Below are 20117 nucleotides of genomic sequence, written 5' to 3'. Positions count from 1 at the left end.
TTTCACAGGCACTGCACAATCACTATGCAGTCTAAACTCAAAACAACCATAAATAAGTGAAAGTGAGACACAAAATAAGGAAGAAAAAACATTTTAAAACAGATTTCAAAAATTCCAAATGGGAATGGTTTTCTCGTGTAATCTGTGGCAAGCACCGAAATAAGAAAACTGTATACATCCTTGCTGTAGATATAAGCGTGGGTACCGAGACTTAAGAGGTCATGGCAGGTAAAAAATAGTCGGGTGTAAAAAAATTTTAACACAGAATATTGGATATATTTTTTAACATGGATTACTCACTTTTGTTAACTTCTTGTTAGGGCTGGGCGGAAATGGCGTAAGGCCTCTGCACGGAATTATGGAAATGAAATGTGTGGAAAACGAGCGCACGTCCTGAGGGTCCGCATGCCTGGGACAGGGGTCCCTCGTGCCCGGGCAGGCTCCCCGTTCTCCCTGGCCTGGCTGGGTGGAGAAGCAGGGACCGGGGCCTGGGTTTCGGTCAGGGCCTGGGGTGTGGGAGCCCCTGTCCTGCAGCCTGCCAAGTGTCCATCTGCCCAGTACAAGGGTCCCTGGTGCAGAGCCCCGGAGCCCTGCAAGGGCAGGCGGGAGCCCTACCGCTATGGCTCGGCTTGGGGCGGGGCAGGCAGGTGGGAGTCTTTTCGGTCCCGGCCATCTGGTCGCACCTTTTCCCTCAGCCATCTGGTCGCACGCAGTGCTTTCCAATGGGGCGACCAGATGGCTGGGCTGCCCTGGAAACCCCGATGAGGGCTTATATGCCTCCCGGATCCCAGCCTGGGCTCTAAGAGGTCAGGAGCGTTCGCGCCCAGGGTCCCCTGAGTCTCGCGGTGCACACAGGTTCCCAGAAAAAGGGATAGCTTTCCTCCAGATTAGTAGGGGCAGGGTGTGCTGGAACACCCCTCCCGGGCTGGTGGTTCTTTTCCATGGACCAGATGGGCTATGCCCGGTCAACAGCTCCCCACCCTCGAGGGCTCCCTCCGACCGGACCGCGCCATGGCAAAGTGCCCGGGACGGGCTCCATCGGTACCAGGCAGTCCTCCCCTGGGCGTCCGGGGCCCAAGAGCACCTGTGGGCCCCCCCGTACGTTATATATTTTATATGTAGTACATTTTATATATATGTGTAATTATATAATTTCCTTGATGTATATATATATATATATATATTTTATTTTTTTTACTGCTATTTTATGTACCGTGGGACTCCCACTTCGACGACGGGGAATATTCAAGCATGTGAATCTATGAAAAACACCCCTAATACTGGAGAACAGAGGCTCACCTTATTTAAAAAGATTGCGAAGCACTGCTCGCCCCATTGAAGTATCTGCATCGCTGGCAGCATCTAAGCAGTAGTGCTTGGTGAAGGTATGCTTGCTGGACCAAGTTGCCGCTCTGCAGATGTGATGGGGAGGCACTCCAGCAAAAAGGGCTGTCGAGGAGGAGACCGCTCTCATAGAATGCGACCTTGGCAATGATTGCAATAGCCTTCCTGCTTGCTGGTGACATAGACTGATTGCTGAGGACACCCAGCGGGCTATAGTCTGTTTAGATACAGCGTATCCTTGACGTATCCTTCCATATGCTACAAATAACTGGCCTGTCTTACGTAATGTAGTAGTTCGTTGAAGATAGAATTTGAGACATCTTCTGATGTCAAGGGAATGCAAGGCCTTCTCCGCTACCGTTTGCGGATTAGGAAAGAATGCTTTTAGAATCACTGGCTCGTTAAGATGAAAGTCGGATGGAACTTTAGGCATGTAGCTTGGATTGGTACGAAGCACCACTGAATTTGAAGTGAAATGTAAAAACGGAGACTTGATGGTAAATGCTTGTATGTCACTGACTCTACATGCCGATGTCAGTGCTAGAAGAAGAGAACCTTCCAGGAAAGGAATTTGATATCCACCTTATGAATAGGTTCAAAGGGGTGATGCATGAGTTTGGAGAGCACCACATTCAAGTACCAGGAAGGAGGTGGACGCCGAACAGGAGGGAACATTCGGAATAGACCTTTGAAGAATTGTTGAATTATTCTAGTGGAGTACAGAGAATTAGAGCCATCTTGACGGAACCTGGAAATGGCTGCCAAAAACACCTTCAGTGTGGCATGAGGCAAGCCAGATTTAGCCAATTGGAGAAAGAACGGTAAGATCTGTTCTGGTTTTGCATGGAGTGGATGTAAATTGGCCGTGAGACACCAGGCACAAAACCTTTTCCATTTAAGTTTGTATGTCTTAATAGTAGCAGGCGCTCTAGCATTGGCTAAAACCTCTTGACAATCCTCTGGGATATCTAGATGGACGAACTCAACGTGCTGAGGAGCCAAGCTGCTAATTTCAAGGAAGCTGGGTCCGGATGACAAATTTGACCCCTCTGCATTGTCAGAAGATTCGGTATTGGTTGAAGTTGTATGGGATTGCACTCCGAGAGAGGTAGAAGCTCGGTGAACCAATATTGGCGAGGCCACCTGGGCGCAATGAGGATTAGGTGACATGGTTGCTGTTTCCTTTTTCGGATGACCCTGGGAACCAAAGAAATCGGCGGAAAGGCGTATGCATATATCTGAGATCAGTTCATCAAAAGTGCATCCCCGCATGAGTCCTTGTGGGGAATCCAGCTTGCAAAGTGTGGGTATTTGTTGTTCTGATTTGTTGCAAATAAGTCCAGGTTGGGATGACCCCACTCTCGAAAGACTCTGTCCAGAGTCGGTTGATGGATTTCCCATTCGTGATTGGACGATGTATTACTGTTCGAAAGGACTTCAAGGCCAGAAAAATTGCTCTCAACTCTATCAGATTTATGTGCCATTTCTTTTGATGAGTATTCCATTTTCCATTGACAGTAATTCCCTGTAGGTGTGCCCCCTATCCTTCCAGGGAAGCATCCGTAGTGATGGTATACCTTGGAACTTCTGTCAGGAATGAACACCCTACTTGTAGGTTTTTCTTTTGAACCCACCAAAGAAAAGCTTCTCTTATGCGGTAAGTTATGGTGATCCTGTCGTCGAACGACCCCGAAACCTGCACCCATTGGAGGTTGAGTTGCTCTTGGAAAGGTCTCATCCGAAAACGGCAGTTGGGTATGAGAGGTATGCAGGATGATAGCATCCCTAGGAATGACTTGAACATTCGTACTGAAACGTACTCTTTTTGCCGCAAGCGGAGGGCCATGTTGCAAATCTTGAGTTGCCTTTCTTTTGAGACGAAGGCTTGAGTGAGCCGAGTGTCTAATGTGGCTTACAGAAACAATATCCTCTGCGATGGAACAAGATGGGATTTCTTGAAATTGATTGAGAGTCGCAGACACTGGAATAGCGACAGGCATCTTTGAACGTGTACTCTTGCTGCTCCCAAAGAATTGGCCTTGATAAGGCAATCGTCTAAGTACGGGAAAAATTGAATGCCTTCCAAGCGAAGATGTGCCGCCACTGGAGCTAATATCTTTGTGAACACACGGGGTGCTGAACGAAGCCCAAATGGGAGAACCTTGAATAGAAAATCCCTGCCAGCCACTCTGAACCTTAAGAATTTCCTGTGCCTGGGGAGGATGGGTACGTGAAAGTAAGCATCCTGAAGGTAGAGGGTGGCCATGTGATCGCCTTTGAAAAGAAGCTGGAAGATTTCTTGAAGTGTTAAAATCCGGAAGGACAGTGTCTTGAGGTATTTGTTGAGGGCATGCAGGTCGAGGATAAGGCGCCAAACCCCTGACTTTTTTCATATGAGGAAGAACCTCTAATAGATACCTCTTCCTTTCTGCAATTGAAGAACTTTTTCGATTGCACCTTTCAGAATCATTATATTTATTTGGGAGAACAGCTCCTCGAGGTGAGCGGGTGGTGGACCTTTTGAAGGTGAATTAGGAGGGGTTTTGACAAATTCTAAAGCTTGTCCTCTGGCCACTGCATCCAAGACCCACTTGTCCTTAGTAATTTTGGACCAATTTGAGAAGTAATGGGATATTCTTCCTCCAACTTTTGACCTTAGTATGGGCAGAGGTGGTGGCAGGTGGCAGGTCTCATTGCCGTTTGGTGGAATCCCGTCCTCGATAAGAGGACTGTCTTTTTCCTTGCGAAAAGTTGTTGCCTCACTGTCCGTATGTTTGTTGCTTATACGGCTGGTATCGTTGGTTACCCTGTGAAGATTGGTACGAGCGTTGTTGAGAGTAGCCCCCTCTATTAGAATAAGACCCACGTCCTGTGGCACCACGAAAGGACGATTTGCGAAACTGCAGGTTTCCCAGCGACCTTGCAGTTTCAGTATCTTTCTTTATGGCCTGCAAGGCCTCATCAATGTGCTGGCCAAAGAGAAATTCTCAATTGTAAGGCATATCTATTATTTTTGCCTGGACTTCCTGGTGGAAGGATGTTGACTTCAGCCAACCCTGTCTCCCCAGTACTGCTGCACCTGCCAATTGCCGGAAGCCTGTAGATGCCACATATACGGCTGCATCAATCATCTCCACAGAAGCGCACTCTCCTTCATGTAATACTTTCTTAGCTTCTGATCTTTCTGGTTCCGGAAGCTTTTCAAGATATGGTGAAATATACGACCACATTTGTCTATTATATCTCCCTAGTACTGCTAGGGAGTTTGCTGCACGGATTGTAGTTGCAGCTATCGTGCACACCTTTTTGCCAATGGAGTCCAGACGTCTGCCAACTCTGTCAGGTGGAGCGGTCACTTGTGAGGACGGGTTTCTGTCTCGTCTCTGGGCTGCTTGAGTGACAACAGACTCTGTCTTAGCTTGTCCTATAAGGCATGCAGGTGATGTGAGAGGCGCTTTATACTTTTTTTGTCTACACGAGGTAAGACTGCGGGTAAAGCATTTGGAGTTGACATGATTTTAAGGCCCTCCTTCCAAATAAAATCTATTATTGGGATTGCTTTAACTTGTTTTTGTGGCTGATCTTTAAAGTCATACAAAAAACAATCATCCTGTTTAGTTTCCATAGCAATTTGAAACCTCTTTGTTGCTCTTTCCATTACTAGATGGAATCCCCCAATGTCCACAGGTGGAGAGTCCGCAGTATGAGGAGCAGTAGGTGATGGGGTTTGCGTCTGGTAATCGTCCCACTCCGACAGTACAGATTTATCATCCACCTCTCCTTCCTCTCTGTCATCATCAGTGATTATATCCTCCTGCGTATGGTGGGATTGTGCTGGAGAAGGCGGAATTGTGGAACGTACGTCAGGTGCTGGTGTTGGAGAAGATTGTCTTGGGATTCTTAAGGTTGAAGCAGGTGTTTGAGGCATTGGTGTTGCAGAAAGCGACTCTGACGATTCAGATGGAGGGAACCGGCGGTGATAGTCGTTCAACATATATTTCAGATTGTTAAGGAGATCTAACTGCATCTGTGCTGTTGGCACCGCAGCAGGGGTTTGATCTACAGGCTCAGGAAGCTGTTCTTCCTCCTGATCCTCCTCCTGAAACTTTATCAGCAGTTCTGAAGGACTTCTGGCCGCCCAGAATCTGTCATCCTCATCAGATTGTTCATCCTCCTCCTCTTATGAGTCTAGAAGCTGCTCAGGCAATTTCAAAGGTGATAGAGCCATTAGAGAAGAGCCTCTTCTTTGCAATAAGGAATCCCCCGTAGACGGAGAGGTAATGGAGGCAGCAGATGGAACAGCAGACCAAACCTGCATATCTGTACATAAAGAAAGAAGAGGCGTCGACGGACAAACCGTCGACGGGATCGTCGACGGGGATATTGTATGAACTGTGGCCGACGATGAAACATTGATCTTCCTCGACGGGGCTATCAATGTCGACGATGTTTTCGACGACAAGGCACTCTTCGTCGACAAAGTCTTCGACGATGATGTAGTCTTCGTCGACAACGTAGCCATCGCCGACGGTGGAATTCTCGTCGGAGATCTCGTCGACAGTGAGGTCGTCGACGGCAAGGTGATCTCCGTCGACGAGGAACCAGTCGACGGGACGACTTTCGTCGTCAGGCTAAGCTTCGTCGACGATGCGCTCGCCGACTAAATCCTTTTTGTCTTCGACGACGAAGGAGCGTCGACGCTTGATGGCAGTATCTTCGTCGACGAGATGGGTCTAACTGAAACGGAGACCATCGTCGACGGTGAGGAAGCCGACGACATTATCATCTGAGGTCTTGGTGATGAGAAAGTAACCGTCAACGTGGAGGAAACATCGTAGACGGTAACATTCACAACCATCTCGCCTTCAAGAGACAACTCAAGACCTGGCTGTTCGAGCAGTAGCATACCCCTTCCCCAAGCGCCTTGAGACCCTCCCGGGTGAGTAGTGTGCTATACAAATGGTATGATTGATTGATTGATTGACGGAGAAGCCGTCGACGATGCAGTCGTTGGCGAGGTCTTTTTCTGAGGTAACATTTTCTGTGACAGTCTTTTAGATGGTAAAGACTTTGCAGACTTTCTCGGAGGCGTATTAGGTCTGGATTTTGAAGGTGGAGAAGCCTTTTTTGCGGTAGAGGAGGAAGGCAAGCTAGAATCCTTAGCTTTTCTCAACACCTTAGCCCCAGGAGAAGCTACCTCTTCCTCAATCTTCCTCTTTCTGAAAGAAATAGTAGACCCCAAAGCCAAACTTCCTACCTCAGATAGAGGATTATCCTGGTCCTTGATCTTCTGCGACCATAGTAGAAGACGACCTTCCCTGTCTCTGAGGGTCTTCTGAGGAAATGTTCTGCAGATCTTACAATCCTTTACCTCATGGTCTGGATGCGGGCAATAAATGCATTATTTGTGGGGATCTTCTTTAAAAAGCCTAAGCTTCCCACAAGACTCACATGGTCTGAAGAGAGATTTTGAAGAAGACATTCCAAAAATAGGTAGAAAACCAGTCAGGTTGAGAAGTACTGAGCAGAGCTCAGGGAGACTCTCTTCACACGACGTGCGGTAGAAAATCTGAGAGCCTGAGCCTCTGGGGAGAACTTTCTGGTGGGTGTTGGCACCTGATTGGCTGCAGTTTGGTCTATACAAAATGACTAGGATAGTCATCATGAGTGTGGAAGTTTTTTACACTGTAGCTTAGGGGTACTTTACTTCCTGGTTGGTTATTACCAAGGGTTTTGGTTTCTTATATGCAAAATTTAGCTTTTGTATGTACCGTGGGACTCCCACTCCGACGATGGGGAATGATTCAGGCATGTGAATCTATGAAAGACACCCCAATACTGGAGAATGGAGCTTACAGCCCACCCTTTCTTTCCATTTCTTTGTGTGCTTGTCACTTTGTGTTCCTTGTTTTTGGTTGGTTGCAGCATGCTTTTTCTTGTTGTGTTTGTTTTTCTTTTTTTGCATTTTCTTATTAGTGGAGCTTGGACCTAGTTCTCCTTCCTTTGAACTTTCCCTCCTTTTATGGCACTACTTTTTTCTTCGTCATTAAGCTTGTTTGGGGACTGCATGCTACTTGTGTAGCTTTGTTGTTTTCTAAACCGAAGCTGGAGTCATTTGCAACTTAAGAGATCTATTCCCTGCATAATTTAGCTGCTTTATTTTACATGTGTTTCTTTTACAGATATATTCTGTAAAGTTTGCTGTATATTCTGTTCGGGGACGAACCAGCAACGTGTTGAATGAGTGATACCTTGGAAACTGAAACTGGAGTCATTTGCATCAATAGAGATCTAATTCCGGCCACATGATTTTACCTGCTTTATTTTACATGGGTTGCTTTTACAAATACGTTGTAACATTTGTTGTATATTCTCTTTGGGGGATGAACAAGCAGCAACGTAGTGAATGAGCGATAGGCTGGAAACGGAAGCTGGAGTAATTTGCAACTTAAAATACTTAATTCTGGCCATGTAATTTTAGCTGCTTTCTTTTGTATGTGCTGCTTTTACTAATATACTGTAACATTGTGAAATCATATGTAATGAACAAAAATCTTAGAAGGGGCTTTTGGAGCTCTATTGCTTCTAAACCGAAGCTGCAGTCATTGCAACTTAAGAGATCAATATGCGGCAGCTTGATTCAGCTGCTTTATTTGACATGTGTTGCTTTTACATTATATTTAGCTACCTTATATATATATTTCTATATTGCATTTTAAAGTTAAGTATTCAGTAAAACATAAAAATACTTTTCAGTTTTCAAATAAAAAAAGCTTACTTTTAATACAAACATTCAAATTCCCTTCAGCAAAAAGACTTCCTAGCAGCATATCCTATCATAAAACATAGTAAAAAGAAACCTCAATACTGTCACAAAGGAGATACCTGTTGGCTTCAGAGCCGAACAAGGAACCCAAAGCAGCCCTGGCATATTTTGTCAGACTATCCCCGTCTGGTGCATAGGGAGTGATCCTGGCCACTACCGAGTGGAGTTTTGGGTGTAGGGGGGTGAATGGTGCATTCTACAACACATTTGTCAATATATCCTCCTGTAGATCAAGCTATCTTCTTTAGAAACCTTTTTAGGATCCTCTTAGATCTACCACAGGGGTTGACAGTAATTGGGGGACACTTAAACGCAGTCCCTATCCCTGAGTCTGACGCTACTGGACTTTCTGACTGGGTCGCAGCTTGAGACTTTGCGTCACATTCCTGGAGATGGCCCTTCTGGTCGTGAAGAGGATTAATACCACCCGTTGGAGGTCCTCTTCACCTCCCACTCTCACATTGGCACCGGGGAGTAGTTTGGAGTGCACTGCAGAAGCAGCCTCTCTATGAGGCCAGGTGTTTCCCCCGTAAACATGGCTGAGTATGGGAGAAGTGTCTGGATCTATAACTTCAAGGTATCAATCTGGGACGAGGATGTCAATGTAGCTGATGCACTATAAGGAGGTGTTGTATCTACTGTATGCTAACGCCTTGCACTTGCAAATGTAACCTTATTTGATGAGCCAATTGTGTCTCACATTGTATTTTAAGCTTTTGATGTTAAAACCAATAACATCTATTTATCAAAAAAAACATGTGTCATTATATATTTAATTGCATTAGCTGTAAAACCATAGTAAATGATTACCTTAATGTGCACCAGGATACAACAATCTTTGTTGCTGCTCTTCAATGATTCATCACTGTCACCCTCAAACAGTGCCTCTTATCTCTCCATAATGCTTCTCTAGCATGTATTTCATTTGTTTTGTAGCACCTCTCATACCAGTGTAGGGGTTGTACAACGGTACAACGCAGGCAATTACTTTGCATGCCTTTGACAGGCACTTTTTTTTAGCTTGCATGTTTTTACCGCGACTATGTATTTAAAAAACAACCACGCATTGTTTTTATATTTAAAAACAATGTATTCGTGAGGAGAGACCCCTCGCACCGCCCAACTTAACTCAAATGCGGAGTATTGGCATGCGTTGTAAATGCATATTCGCGGTAAAAATATACGTGCTAAAAAATGCATGGTAAAGGCACAACGAGGTACAAACCTCATTGTACAGGCTGTTTCCCAGTGTAGGGTGTCGGAGCACTTTACATCACACACATACAGAGCCAATGAATCATGCATGTGTAAATCAGAATATAGAAAACGTTATATAAGGCAAAGTGGACTATAAGCTGTAGGATTCACATGCTATCCATACCAGTAGGCACTTTTTTAAAGTGCTTGGTTGAGAAGCACAAACTCAGGATTTAGAACATAACACAGTGGTTAGGGTAGACTTTAATAATCAGAAGTAATTTATACTCAAACAAACAAACCTTTCTAGCAACATCAGGATAATGAAAAACTGGGAAAAAACATATTATTCTAGACTGTAACATGCAGCTCTTTGATGGCACTTCATAGTTCACTGAGCTTGATTATGATTGTTACTTATGAACTGCCCTGTAGCACAATAACCTATGTGACAAAAACAGTGACCCACTGAGCTACGGACATAAAATATTGTTCTTTGATATGCATGGTACATGTTCTTTGCGGCAGGTATATTAACCCTCTGGGCTACTTTAGATGAGTCAAAACTCCCACTAGAAAAAACTTCAATCTCTCTCCAATAGAAACATTATCCACCATTGTTAACTTGACACTTTTATTGTTGCCAGAAAACTGCTGAATATTCAAGGAACTTGGCAGTGCTTTTATAACTGCTGAACTGCTACAAAACCAATAAAAAGAAACTGCACACCGCCCTTCCAGCCTCCCAAGGAAAGGCCTGATACACGGTATGACTGTATGTACTCGGTCATGTTTTTTTCAAGGAAACTGGTTTTCATTTCACTTTGGGACATATGTATCAAACTCTGATTTTGCGATTCTCAAATTGCTATTTTTTTGTGAATCGCTATTTGAAAATCGTAAAACGCTATGTATGTAGGATTTGCAAATAATTTTGCGAATCCTACATATTCCTTAATTGCAAATTGCAATTGGGAATACCTCCCCATACATTCCTATGGAGGAATGAATGGGAAGACATGCTCAATCGCAAATTGAGAATGCAATTTCACGGGTGCCAGGGTGTCAAAAGGACACCCTGTTGCACCCCTGAAATGTGCATGTGTGCACATGTGGCACACATAAATGCCCTAGGGGCTTGTATGAGCGCCACATGGCACTTTGAAAAATGCAAAAAAGTGAATTTTTCAGAGAAATAATAAATTACCACCAACTTGAAGTTGGTGGTAATTTGCGATTATAGGGAATCGCAAATTTTGCGATTCCTTATTTTGCGAGGCAGTTTTTCTTTCATTTATACCACTGAGCCCAATTGCGATCGCAAACGCCAAAATTCAGCGAAGTTCAGCGTTTGCGATCGCAATTTGGAGTGATACATATGGCCCTTTATTCGTTAATAAAAAGATGTAACTACAAATACTTAATCCTCCAGCCCACAAGTCTCATGCGTCGATTTCCGTCTACTAGAAATAGGGTTAAACTTACTGCGATTTCGGTCCATCAGGAGCTGCTTCTTCTGAAAAATAAAGGAGAATCTTTTTAGACCTCACATCCAGGACAGGGGCATGTAAGAGAGTTGAGGGTGTCAGCACAATACTCAGAGAATTCTTGCCCAAAATGTAAGTCCCCATAGAAAGAATCTGGATTTTGCACAAGAGTACAGATGTAGCCACATGTATTTATAATGCATCCCGTGAGCATGGTTTCCCTCATAGCAGCAAGTTACACAAATCTGGTAACACAATGCAATGGGTCTTAACACTTCTTAGTGAGCTACTTATGATTTCTCTTGGGAGTTTTTCTAAGTTTCGTAATGCATTTGAAATGCTAATGGCCTACAATAAAACAAATTAAAAAAAATAACAATGAATGCCTATTAACGTAATGCTGTACATTGGATGTGGGTGGATGAGAAGGGAAGGCAATGAAGTTTAAAGTTACTAAATATATATTTATTTTCTGAGCTTCCAGGAGTGGCACATTGCACTTCACCATCAGCAAATATCTTTAAGGATGTGACTCAAATCGTCCCAAGTTCTGCAACAGTTAGCCAAGTTTCTATGTTATTTATATATGTTGATGCACTCCTTCAAACACACACACCGATGTTAAACCACCAGTACCATGTTATTTATAGCAATTGTACATTGTAAATGTATCAGTTTAGTGCAAAGGTCGAGTTGCATTTATTTGCAACCGTAGAGCCAGCTTGACCTGAGAAAAAGACTCCCTCACACAATACATATTACAATTATTTTATATATGGAACACATTCTCCAAAAGGTCACAGGGACTTTTCAATTCGTCTTCACGGTACTGCAATATGTCAATCCTTGCATCCTGCCTCTAGTTGAATATCTTATTAAAAAGAAAACAAAGAAAAAATGCAGTAGCAAAGAACATATATGCAGTTGAGCAGAATTTAATATGTTGTTTTTTATATTGCTAAGGGAGGGGAGGGACATCATGACCCACTGCAAGCAATATGTTTTTTTACCAGCACTGAAAGAAAATGCTGTGCTGACCATCCATTTAACTATTTTATTTGCTTAGAGATGCTAAATAGCCAGCAAATGAATTCAAGGATGTGATGTATGGGAAATATTTCACAGTTAAGAGCTGTTTTCTGTGGTGAAATGTGAGCTTTGAAACCACTGCCGCACAGTTTGTTTTATGTTACGTTGTTATTGTTTTGCCATCTGAATAGAGCACAATTGAACTGGGAGGGTATCCTGTTGCTGAAGAAGGAGCTGTATGGACCAAGCCAGAGGTAGGGCTAGGTGAGGAGCCAGGTCTTCAGTTTCCTACCACATACAAGAATGGAGGAGGAGGCTCTGATGTGCAGACTCAGAGACAGGCCATTCTTGGCTTTTCCTGCATGCAGGAGCAGGCACGACTGACAGTTCCTATCTCTAGGAATGCAGGGCAGCACAGGGATGTAAGACTAGAAGTCTGGCTGAGCGACGATGTCTGTAGGTTTGTGGAAGTTAATAGATTGTTGAGGTTCATAGTTTCAATGTTGTGTAAGGCTTCGTATGTGTGTGAGGAGTCTGAAGAGTGCTAGTTTCTGGATTGAGAGCGAGTGGAGGTCTTTCGGGGGTGAGGTGATATGAGTGCAAGGAAGGAGGTTGAGCATGAGTCTGGGAACTGACGTTTGTATGGTATGGTGTCTTCAGGGCAGTTGAGGGTTGATTCTGCTATAGAGTGTGTTTCCAGTGTCCAGCTTGCTGTTGAAGAGGGCTTAGGGTGAGGGTTCAGCAATTGTTGGCGAGGAGCCATTTGAAGTTCTTCTCGAGTGCTTGGAAGCTGGAAACTTTGCTCACTTTGCCAGTCAATGTGAGTGGATTATTGATTAATATTCCTAGTTTATTTGTGTGTGATGCCTGGAGAGGTGAGGGTCCATGTTTGGCAGGTGAACAGGTGGAGTTCCAGAGTGAGGTGTCTTTTCTGAAGATTACTACTTCCATCTTGGCTGTGTTGACCACAGATGCTTTTCATCCATCTGGTAACTTCGATCATTCACACGGAGAAATTGGTCCAGGTGTTTGGTGTCTTGTCAGAGAGTATGACATGGGTATCATCAGAATAGGATATGATGTTGATTCTGTGGGCATAATGATGATGGTAAGTACAGTCATGTCGACTTTGAACAGAATGTGGCTGAGTGAGGATCCTTGTGTGACTCCGCAGATGAAGTTGAAAGCATCCAAGGTGAATGGGGCCTGGCTTAAAGGCTGCATGCATTCTGTCAATAAGGAGCAAAGCCTTAAAAGTGTGGGATCTTTGATGCCAGCTTTGAGCAGTGGTTGCATAAGGATGGAGTAGGAGAGGGTGTCAAAGACTTCAATAAAGATCCAGTAGGATGACGATCAATATGTCACTTCTGTCCCTGATCATCTGGATGTCATCCGTGGCAGTGATGAGAGCAGTCTCTATGCTGTGGCTGCGTATGAATCCATACAGAGCGATGAGGAGGTGGTTGTCAGTGAGGTGAATGGCTAGGTATTTATCATCTTTTTGTTGAATTTTTCCGGTTAGAGTAGCACGGAGATAGGCTGGTAGTTGGTTAGCATCATCAGGTTTCCTGCTGGTTTGTTGATGACTGGGAATACTAGGCAAGCGGGTAGATTGTTGTGGTGACTGAGCCATTCAAGAACAGTGTAAGGGCTGTGCTGATGGGGTCCAGTCCTTTGATGAGGATGTGGTGAGAGAAGGGGGTCTGCAGATTCTCAGGCGTGTATAGACTTCATGGATGTTGCTGTTTATTGAGTGGTGATGGTGGGCCCAGATAGTTGGCGTGGTGGTCCTGTGGGTGATGGAAGTGATGGTCAGGAGGCCTATGAGGATGGAAGTGTCCGGTTGGTGCTCAAACGCTTTGTAGATGCTGATTATCTTATTGCAAAAGAATAGGGACTCGTGGATACAGAGGTCCTAGGGAACAGAACACAACCTAGCAGCAGATTCCTTACATTGAAATTATCCCTAGGCATCAGACTGGATTCATAAATGTTCAGGAGCAGTACCCCTGCATGCCAGTAGGTGGCTCTGTTTGACTTCATGTGGCCTTGATGTCTAATTGACATGCATTGTACCTATATAGGCCACCCCATTTTCTTTTTGTGACTTTCCATGCCAGGAGCGCAGAGCCAGAAAGAACACTTACCACTTGTGTGGAAAGCTAGGTCCCTGAATTGGAGGATGGGTGGGTTGGTAAGGAATCTGCGGAAAAGATAGCATCTTTACCAGATAAGGGTTTACCAAAGGTCAGTACCTTCTTCATCTGACAGATACCTCTAGCCGCAGTTCCCCTACCTTAGAATAGATACCCAATCACTACTGCCCCAGAAGTGGGTCTGCAAAACAAATTTACACCAAAAAGTCCTGGCGAGGCAAATGGGAGGCAGTAGTGCTTGCTGAATATATGCAGAGAAGCCCAAGTAGCTGCCAGGCACATGTCCAGGACTCTACGTTCTAATGCAGTGGTTGCAGCGTAGACTCTGGTGGAATGAGCATGTAAACCCTCTGGGGGTTTCTTCTTGGACAATGAAAAGCAGATTTTAATGTAGAGCACGATCCGTTGAGAAATGGGTATTTTCTCCACAATCTTTCCTTGCTTTGCTCCAACATACCTCATATAGAGTTGGTCGTCCACCCGAAACTCTTTTGTGCTTAAAGAAGAAAGACAATGGTCTTTTTGGGTCCTATCGATGGAGTTGCTCCTCTTCTTTAAATGTATACGGCAAAGTATAAAAAGTAAGCAGGGTGATGGATTAGCTTTAATGAATAGGAGTGACCACCTTTGGAAGGAAAAAAGCTCTAGTGCGAAGGACCAGCTTGTCCAGAAAGATGCAAATATGTCGAGGCTTAGATGACAAATCTTGGAGCTCACTGGCCCTCTGAGTGGATGTTATGGCAACTAGGAAGGTGCTATGATTGTAATCAGCCTGAGAGGACAGTTGTGTAGTGGATCAGTAGGAGCATACATCAGAAAGGTGAATACTAAATTGAGGTCCCACTGAGGCATGAATTATAAAGGGCGAAGGTGGGAACATGTGTTGAAACCTTTCAAACACCCGTTTACAACAGGAGATTTGAAAAGGGATGGCTGATAGATAGCCCTTTAAGATGCCTACAGCAGACTGAAGAGACTGCATAAACAGATGGATCAGAAAAACTGGGGCAGAAAGTTGGTCAATCTGTATTTCTGCACATCATGCCAAAAAATTGCTCCAAAAGTAGGTGTATACCGTCATTGTAGAGGGACGCCTGACTACCAAGATGACCGTACACACTTCAGAAGGAGTATCAAAAGCTGTCACTGTCGCTGCTCAATGTCCATGCATGAAGGTGTGGAGCGTTGCCAGCTTCGGGTTGAGAACCCTGCCCTGATGCTGCAACAGAAGATCCTCCCAAAGGGGCAGACTGATCTGAGGACTCCTAGACATGCTCAATAGCTCGAGATATCAAACTCTCCGATCTCAGTCCAGAAACACAAGGATGACATACGACCAGACATTCCTGGTCTTCTTGAGAACTCTGGGCAGGGGTGGAATAGGGAAAAAGGCATACAGAGAAGGTCTGAGCTCCACTCAAGATGAGAAACGTCTGAGCGAGAGCCACCTTTGAATCTCTTCTGCACAGAACCACTGACATTGCATATTCTCGGCGGTGGCAAACAGATCTAACCAAAGCTCCTACAATTGCTGAACGAGACCTTGCACCACTTAAGGATAAGGATGCCATTTGTGATCTGCTAGGCAGCTTCAGCTTAGTTTGATCGCCCTGGTGTTCAGATAGTCCACTAGATGTGGAAATACCAGGGATATGCCCTGAAGTTCCAGCCATGTCCAGAGACACAGGGCCTCCTAACAAAGGGTCCACAACTCTACTCTACCTTGTTTGTTGCAGTACCACATGGTGGTGTGTTGGTGGTGATTTCTGTTTTGATGGCCTGGGGAGGTTAGACAGAATGTATAGGTGAATACCTTGTGTGGCTCAGGTAATTGAATCTAAATGTTTAGACCAGCACCAAAAGCAACATCTATACCTTCTTCAGTAATAAGTTGAGTTAATTGAAAGTTAATTGAAAGTGGCCAGGAGTACTTGGGATAACACTATGATTTAATTCTAAAACGTGTATAAATGTTCAATCGCTAGGATCCTGTGAGTTAAGCTACGAAAGTGAGTTAGCTGGGAGTGTAATGCTGCACTTTGTGTCCATGGACAGCATCCTGGATTGAGATTCGATTACTTACACATTGGGATCTTATGCGAAGATATCTTGGTACAAGTTCATTTTTTCCTGCCTGAGATGAAACTTCAATATGATACAATGAGGGTTGGAGTAAGGGACACAGTTAACAGTTAATAAAGTGGTATTTTGAGATATCACGCATATTTCTACTGCTATTCAATTTCTCTATGCTGTCCTCTCTCTCCGCTATTGCCTCATCTGGAGCATCACTGAGACGGCAATGTGTTTTGTTCTTGACTGCAAATGTTTAACATTGTTGAATGTGATAATTGGAGCTTGCTGACAGACCTGGAACTGTGATTATAAAGGGGTGCCTGTCGGGTTTGAACTAGACTTCATACAATTCTATGAATGCTTACACTGTACAAAGATATAGGCGGAATCATGTGGTCTTAGGATAAAAAGTAGGACCTACTTTCCATAGGAAATCCACAACATTCTATTTGGAATAAGTTTGGTGCCGGTGGACGAATCTTTGTGAATTTCTCCAAGAAAATGGCCTGCTCGGTTCCGCTCCTTCCCTGGAAGTTGGGGTGATTCGTTAAGTGGGGGCCGAGAAAAAAGGGGGGTCCCAAAACGTGTTTTCCCCATGCAATTTTCCATAGGGACCTTTAGGGACCTTTAGCCAGGGCTACAGCCCGAACGGCTGAACGGAATTACACCAAATTTGGCACAGAGGTAGAGTTCGGTTCGCAGATTGTGCTTTTTGTTAAATGGTGTAAATCCGTTCAGTAGTTTCTGTGAAAATTACAAGTAAAATCATAGCGATATCTAGAGACAGAGTCCTATATGCGGATTGAGATCCGTTCAATTACGAGCGCAAGCTGCATGCTGATTGGCTGTCAACGGTCTTACAACACTCGAAACCAGGAAGTGTTGGCAGTCATCTTGTGCCTCGGTAGAACCGAGTCACAAGAAAACAGTAAAACAAAGTTGAGAAATAAGGAAAGGGGGCAGGGTAGAAACATTCGGACCCTATAGTCTTGCTCAGGGGGTGGAACATGGATCTTTAGGCTCAATTTTTATTTATTTTTTTAAATAAAAAATCGCGGGGTACTCGTGCAGTACTCGTACGCGGTGGAAAAGGTGAAAAAAAGAACTAGAAGTCCGTTTTATTCATTAGGTCCCGGGGGGGCAAATTACGGGGGCAATTTTTTTGCATAATGGGGACTTGTAAGGTGCCCGAGCACTGGGGAATGCCACTGCTCTGGTTAAATTTTGAAGTATGCGGGGGGTTACGGTCCAAATCCCCGTAGTCTCGGGAAGCGGCACCCCTCGGGGCTTTTTAAAAAAATATGTTTTGAGCTCTCCCTCCCTCTCTCCCCGTACACGTCGCGGGGAAAACCACCTTTCTGGGGCAGTAATATGTAAAATGACCTTCCAGCTCTGGGTACCTGCACTGTCTAGGGTTTTTTATTAATGTTGAAAGGGTGGGCTTGATAATACGTCCTTGTTAATTCCCATAGAAGCCCATGTTCTGGTGTTAACATGGGCTTCTATGGGAAATAACAAGGCTGTATTATCAAGCTCATTATCGCCGTTTTATCGGCAGTTTCCTGCCGATAAAACGGTGATAATTTTAACACCGGTCCTTGATAATATGCACCTAAGTTTACTGGTCAAAAAAAGAGCTATATTTCTATGATAGCATGTAAAACTTTCCTTTTTTTGTGCAGCAGTTGTACTCTCTACGCATGCGCAGCCTCGTTTCAAAGCCCACGTTTTTTTCTTTTTCTTCAAGTTCAACAAGCAGACCTTTCTTTATTTCAGGTATTAAATGTGCTGCTTTCTTTTCCCGGGTCGTGTGTGTCATCCGCTGCTGTACTTTTGTAATATATTAATAATCATATTTTATCTATTTATTTGAAACGTAGTGCCGAGGCGCCAAACGTTGATTACGTACTCTGTCCACCGCCATTTTAGTAGTTTTTCACCGTTATTTTTATTATATCTGTTACTTTCATTTTGCCGTCCTCCTATTTTGTCTGTGATCGATGAGATTTCCTGCCACAGACACCACGGTGTTTGTCCTTGGCCTCTGATGTTATCAGACTTGGTCACCCGTATACCTAAAAACTCATTTGAAGGACGTAAGCCACAACCATTACAACGCGTGTTCGTCAACACAAAGACATTATTAAGATTATGCGTCTATCATGCGTGGTAAATGCATACTAGTTGTAAAAGCATGCGTGGTAAAGGCATGAGTGGAAAAGCTATATACAATATAGAAATCTTTGTGGGGTGATTGTTTCCGTGGTTTAAGGGGCGTGATTGAGGCCCACACATTTCTATTTTGTAGGGGGGTAGGTTTGGACGAGAAAATGTTGCATGAGGTTTGTAAATGTGGTACACATTGTTTCGTATTATTTTGATTTCTTTTCTAAGTTGTAGTCTATCTAGAGGAAATATAACTCAGTAGTTTTCAATCCTAGTCTTGAACATCTTACTATAATATTTCAACATTATTTTTATTGTGGACCGTCATACCCCCCCAACAAAATAAAAGAAGTATGTAGTTTTTTTATGAACTTTTATTAAAATAATAACTGTAAACGAAACTTAATTATAACTATATTAGAAGCAACTAGAAAAATAAATTTAACAAAAAACAATATTATAAACAAATTGTTAAATAGACTCCAAAAGATGCCCGATTGGTAATCTGCAAAACAAAAAAGAAAAGTAGAGTTTAGAATTATGTAGATGTGAGTAAATGAGCTGGAGCATTACAAGTCAAGGTAACTCTACGGTTTTACGTTTGCAGTGTGCCTGGTACATTTCACTTCTGCGATAGTGCCGCGTTCAAGTGGAGTCTATATGGAAGTGCCTACTGCGTTACTGACACAAAAGTGGCATAACGGGATTGTAAAAATGATGACTTATTTCTAATGCATTGCTATGAAGGCTTTATAGATCTAGGCCTCTGTGCTTACCATTGTATAAACACTGCGGCCAAACACTTCAGCCAGTGGAATTCACAACTTGTTTTGAGCAATTCTTCTACACCTCCAAGCAGACAGCAGTGTCTATAAGTTTAAGAGAGAAAGAGAAATTATGTAACAGAGAGTGAGAAAGAGAAAGAGAGAGAAAACAACATTAAAACTCTTGCAGAGTCTGAAGTTGAGATTTTTTCTTGAAAAGTCAGACGTAGATTTACAAGCTCCTTGCGTCACTTTACCCATGTTAAAAGTGACTCAAAAGTGGTGTAATAAGCTTGTAGATCTGTTTGTCAGACGGTTGTAACCTATCTGTTGTCACTGCTTGGAGGTAATTAAAGGTTTTTACAGAGAAGCTGCTGTACACGACGCACTCTCTCCTTTCACAAATAAAGGTAACACTACGGTTTTACGAGTGCAGTGTGCCTGGTACATTTCACTTGTTATAGTGCCGCGTTCAAGTGGTGTCTATATGGAAGTGCCTACTGCGTTACTGACAAAAAAATGTCTTAACAGGATTGTAAATATGCCGACTTATTTCTAATGCATTGCTATGAAGGCATTGTATATGTAGGCTGCTGTGCTTACCTTGTATAAACAGTGCGGCCACCGGAGTTCACTACTTGACTTGAACTCTGCTTCTATACGTCAAAGTAAATTCAATACGTTGCAAACAATTCCATTGCTGTTGCACGATAGGCCGTGATTGCTTGTGAAGGATGTTTGGAGAGGGAAACAAAAGGACATTTTAATTAATCATCGTAAACTGAGTTGCGAAACTACTGTCAAAAGTGAATTTTAATGTGGGTTCTTAATATTCCGTGCTTAGACTGTTGCAGCCCATTGAGTCGCAGAGTTTGGAGTTGAGAGTTTTTCTTGAAAAGTCAGATGCAGATTTACAAGCTCCTTGCGTCACTTTCCTCATGTTAAAAGTGACAGAAACGTGGTGTAATAAGCCTGTAGATCTGTTTGCTAGACTGTTGTAACCTATCTGATGTTACTGCTCGGAGGTAATTATACATTTCCACACAGTGAAGCTGCTGCAGACTACCTAGTC

The 20117-nt window shown here is 43.6% G+C and overlaps 1 protein-coding gene across 9 annotated transcripts in view; it reads right to left on the bottom strand.

Annotated features, from left to right (window-relative positions):
- The window catches only part of LOC144772708 (uncharacterized), a 1708106-nt gene that overhangs the window by 1645183 nt on the left and 42806 nt on the right, over positions 1-20117 (bottom strand). For 8 of the 9 annotated variants that reach the window (XM_078657210.1, XM_078657211.1, XM_078657206.1 and 5 more), the window contains exon 2: positions 10853-10883. In XM_078657210.1, the coding sequence (XP_078513336.1) occupies positions 10853-10868 (16 nt within the window). In that variant the 5' untranslated portion in view covers positions 10869-10883. Of the gene's footprint in view, positions 1-10852; positions 10890-20117 lie in introns of those variants that run through there. The other variant, XM_078657213.1, reaches the window with a different exon arrangement.

Source organism: Lissotriton helveticus, chromosome 8 (genome assembly GCF_964261635.1).
Source record: "Lissotriton helveticus chromosome 8, aLisHel1.1, whole genome shotgun sequence".
Taxonomy (NCBI): domain Eukaryota; kingdom Metazoa; phylum Chordata; class Amphibia; order Caudata; family Salamandridae; genus Lissotriton; species Lissotriton helveticus.
This window is presented reverse-complemented; position numbering and strand designations above follow the sequence as displayed.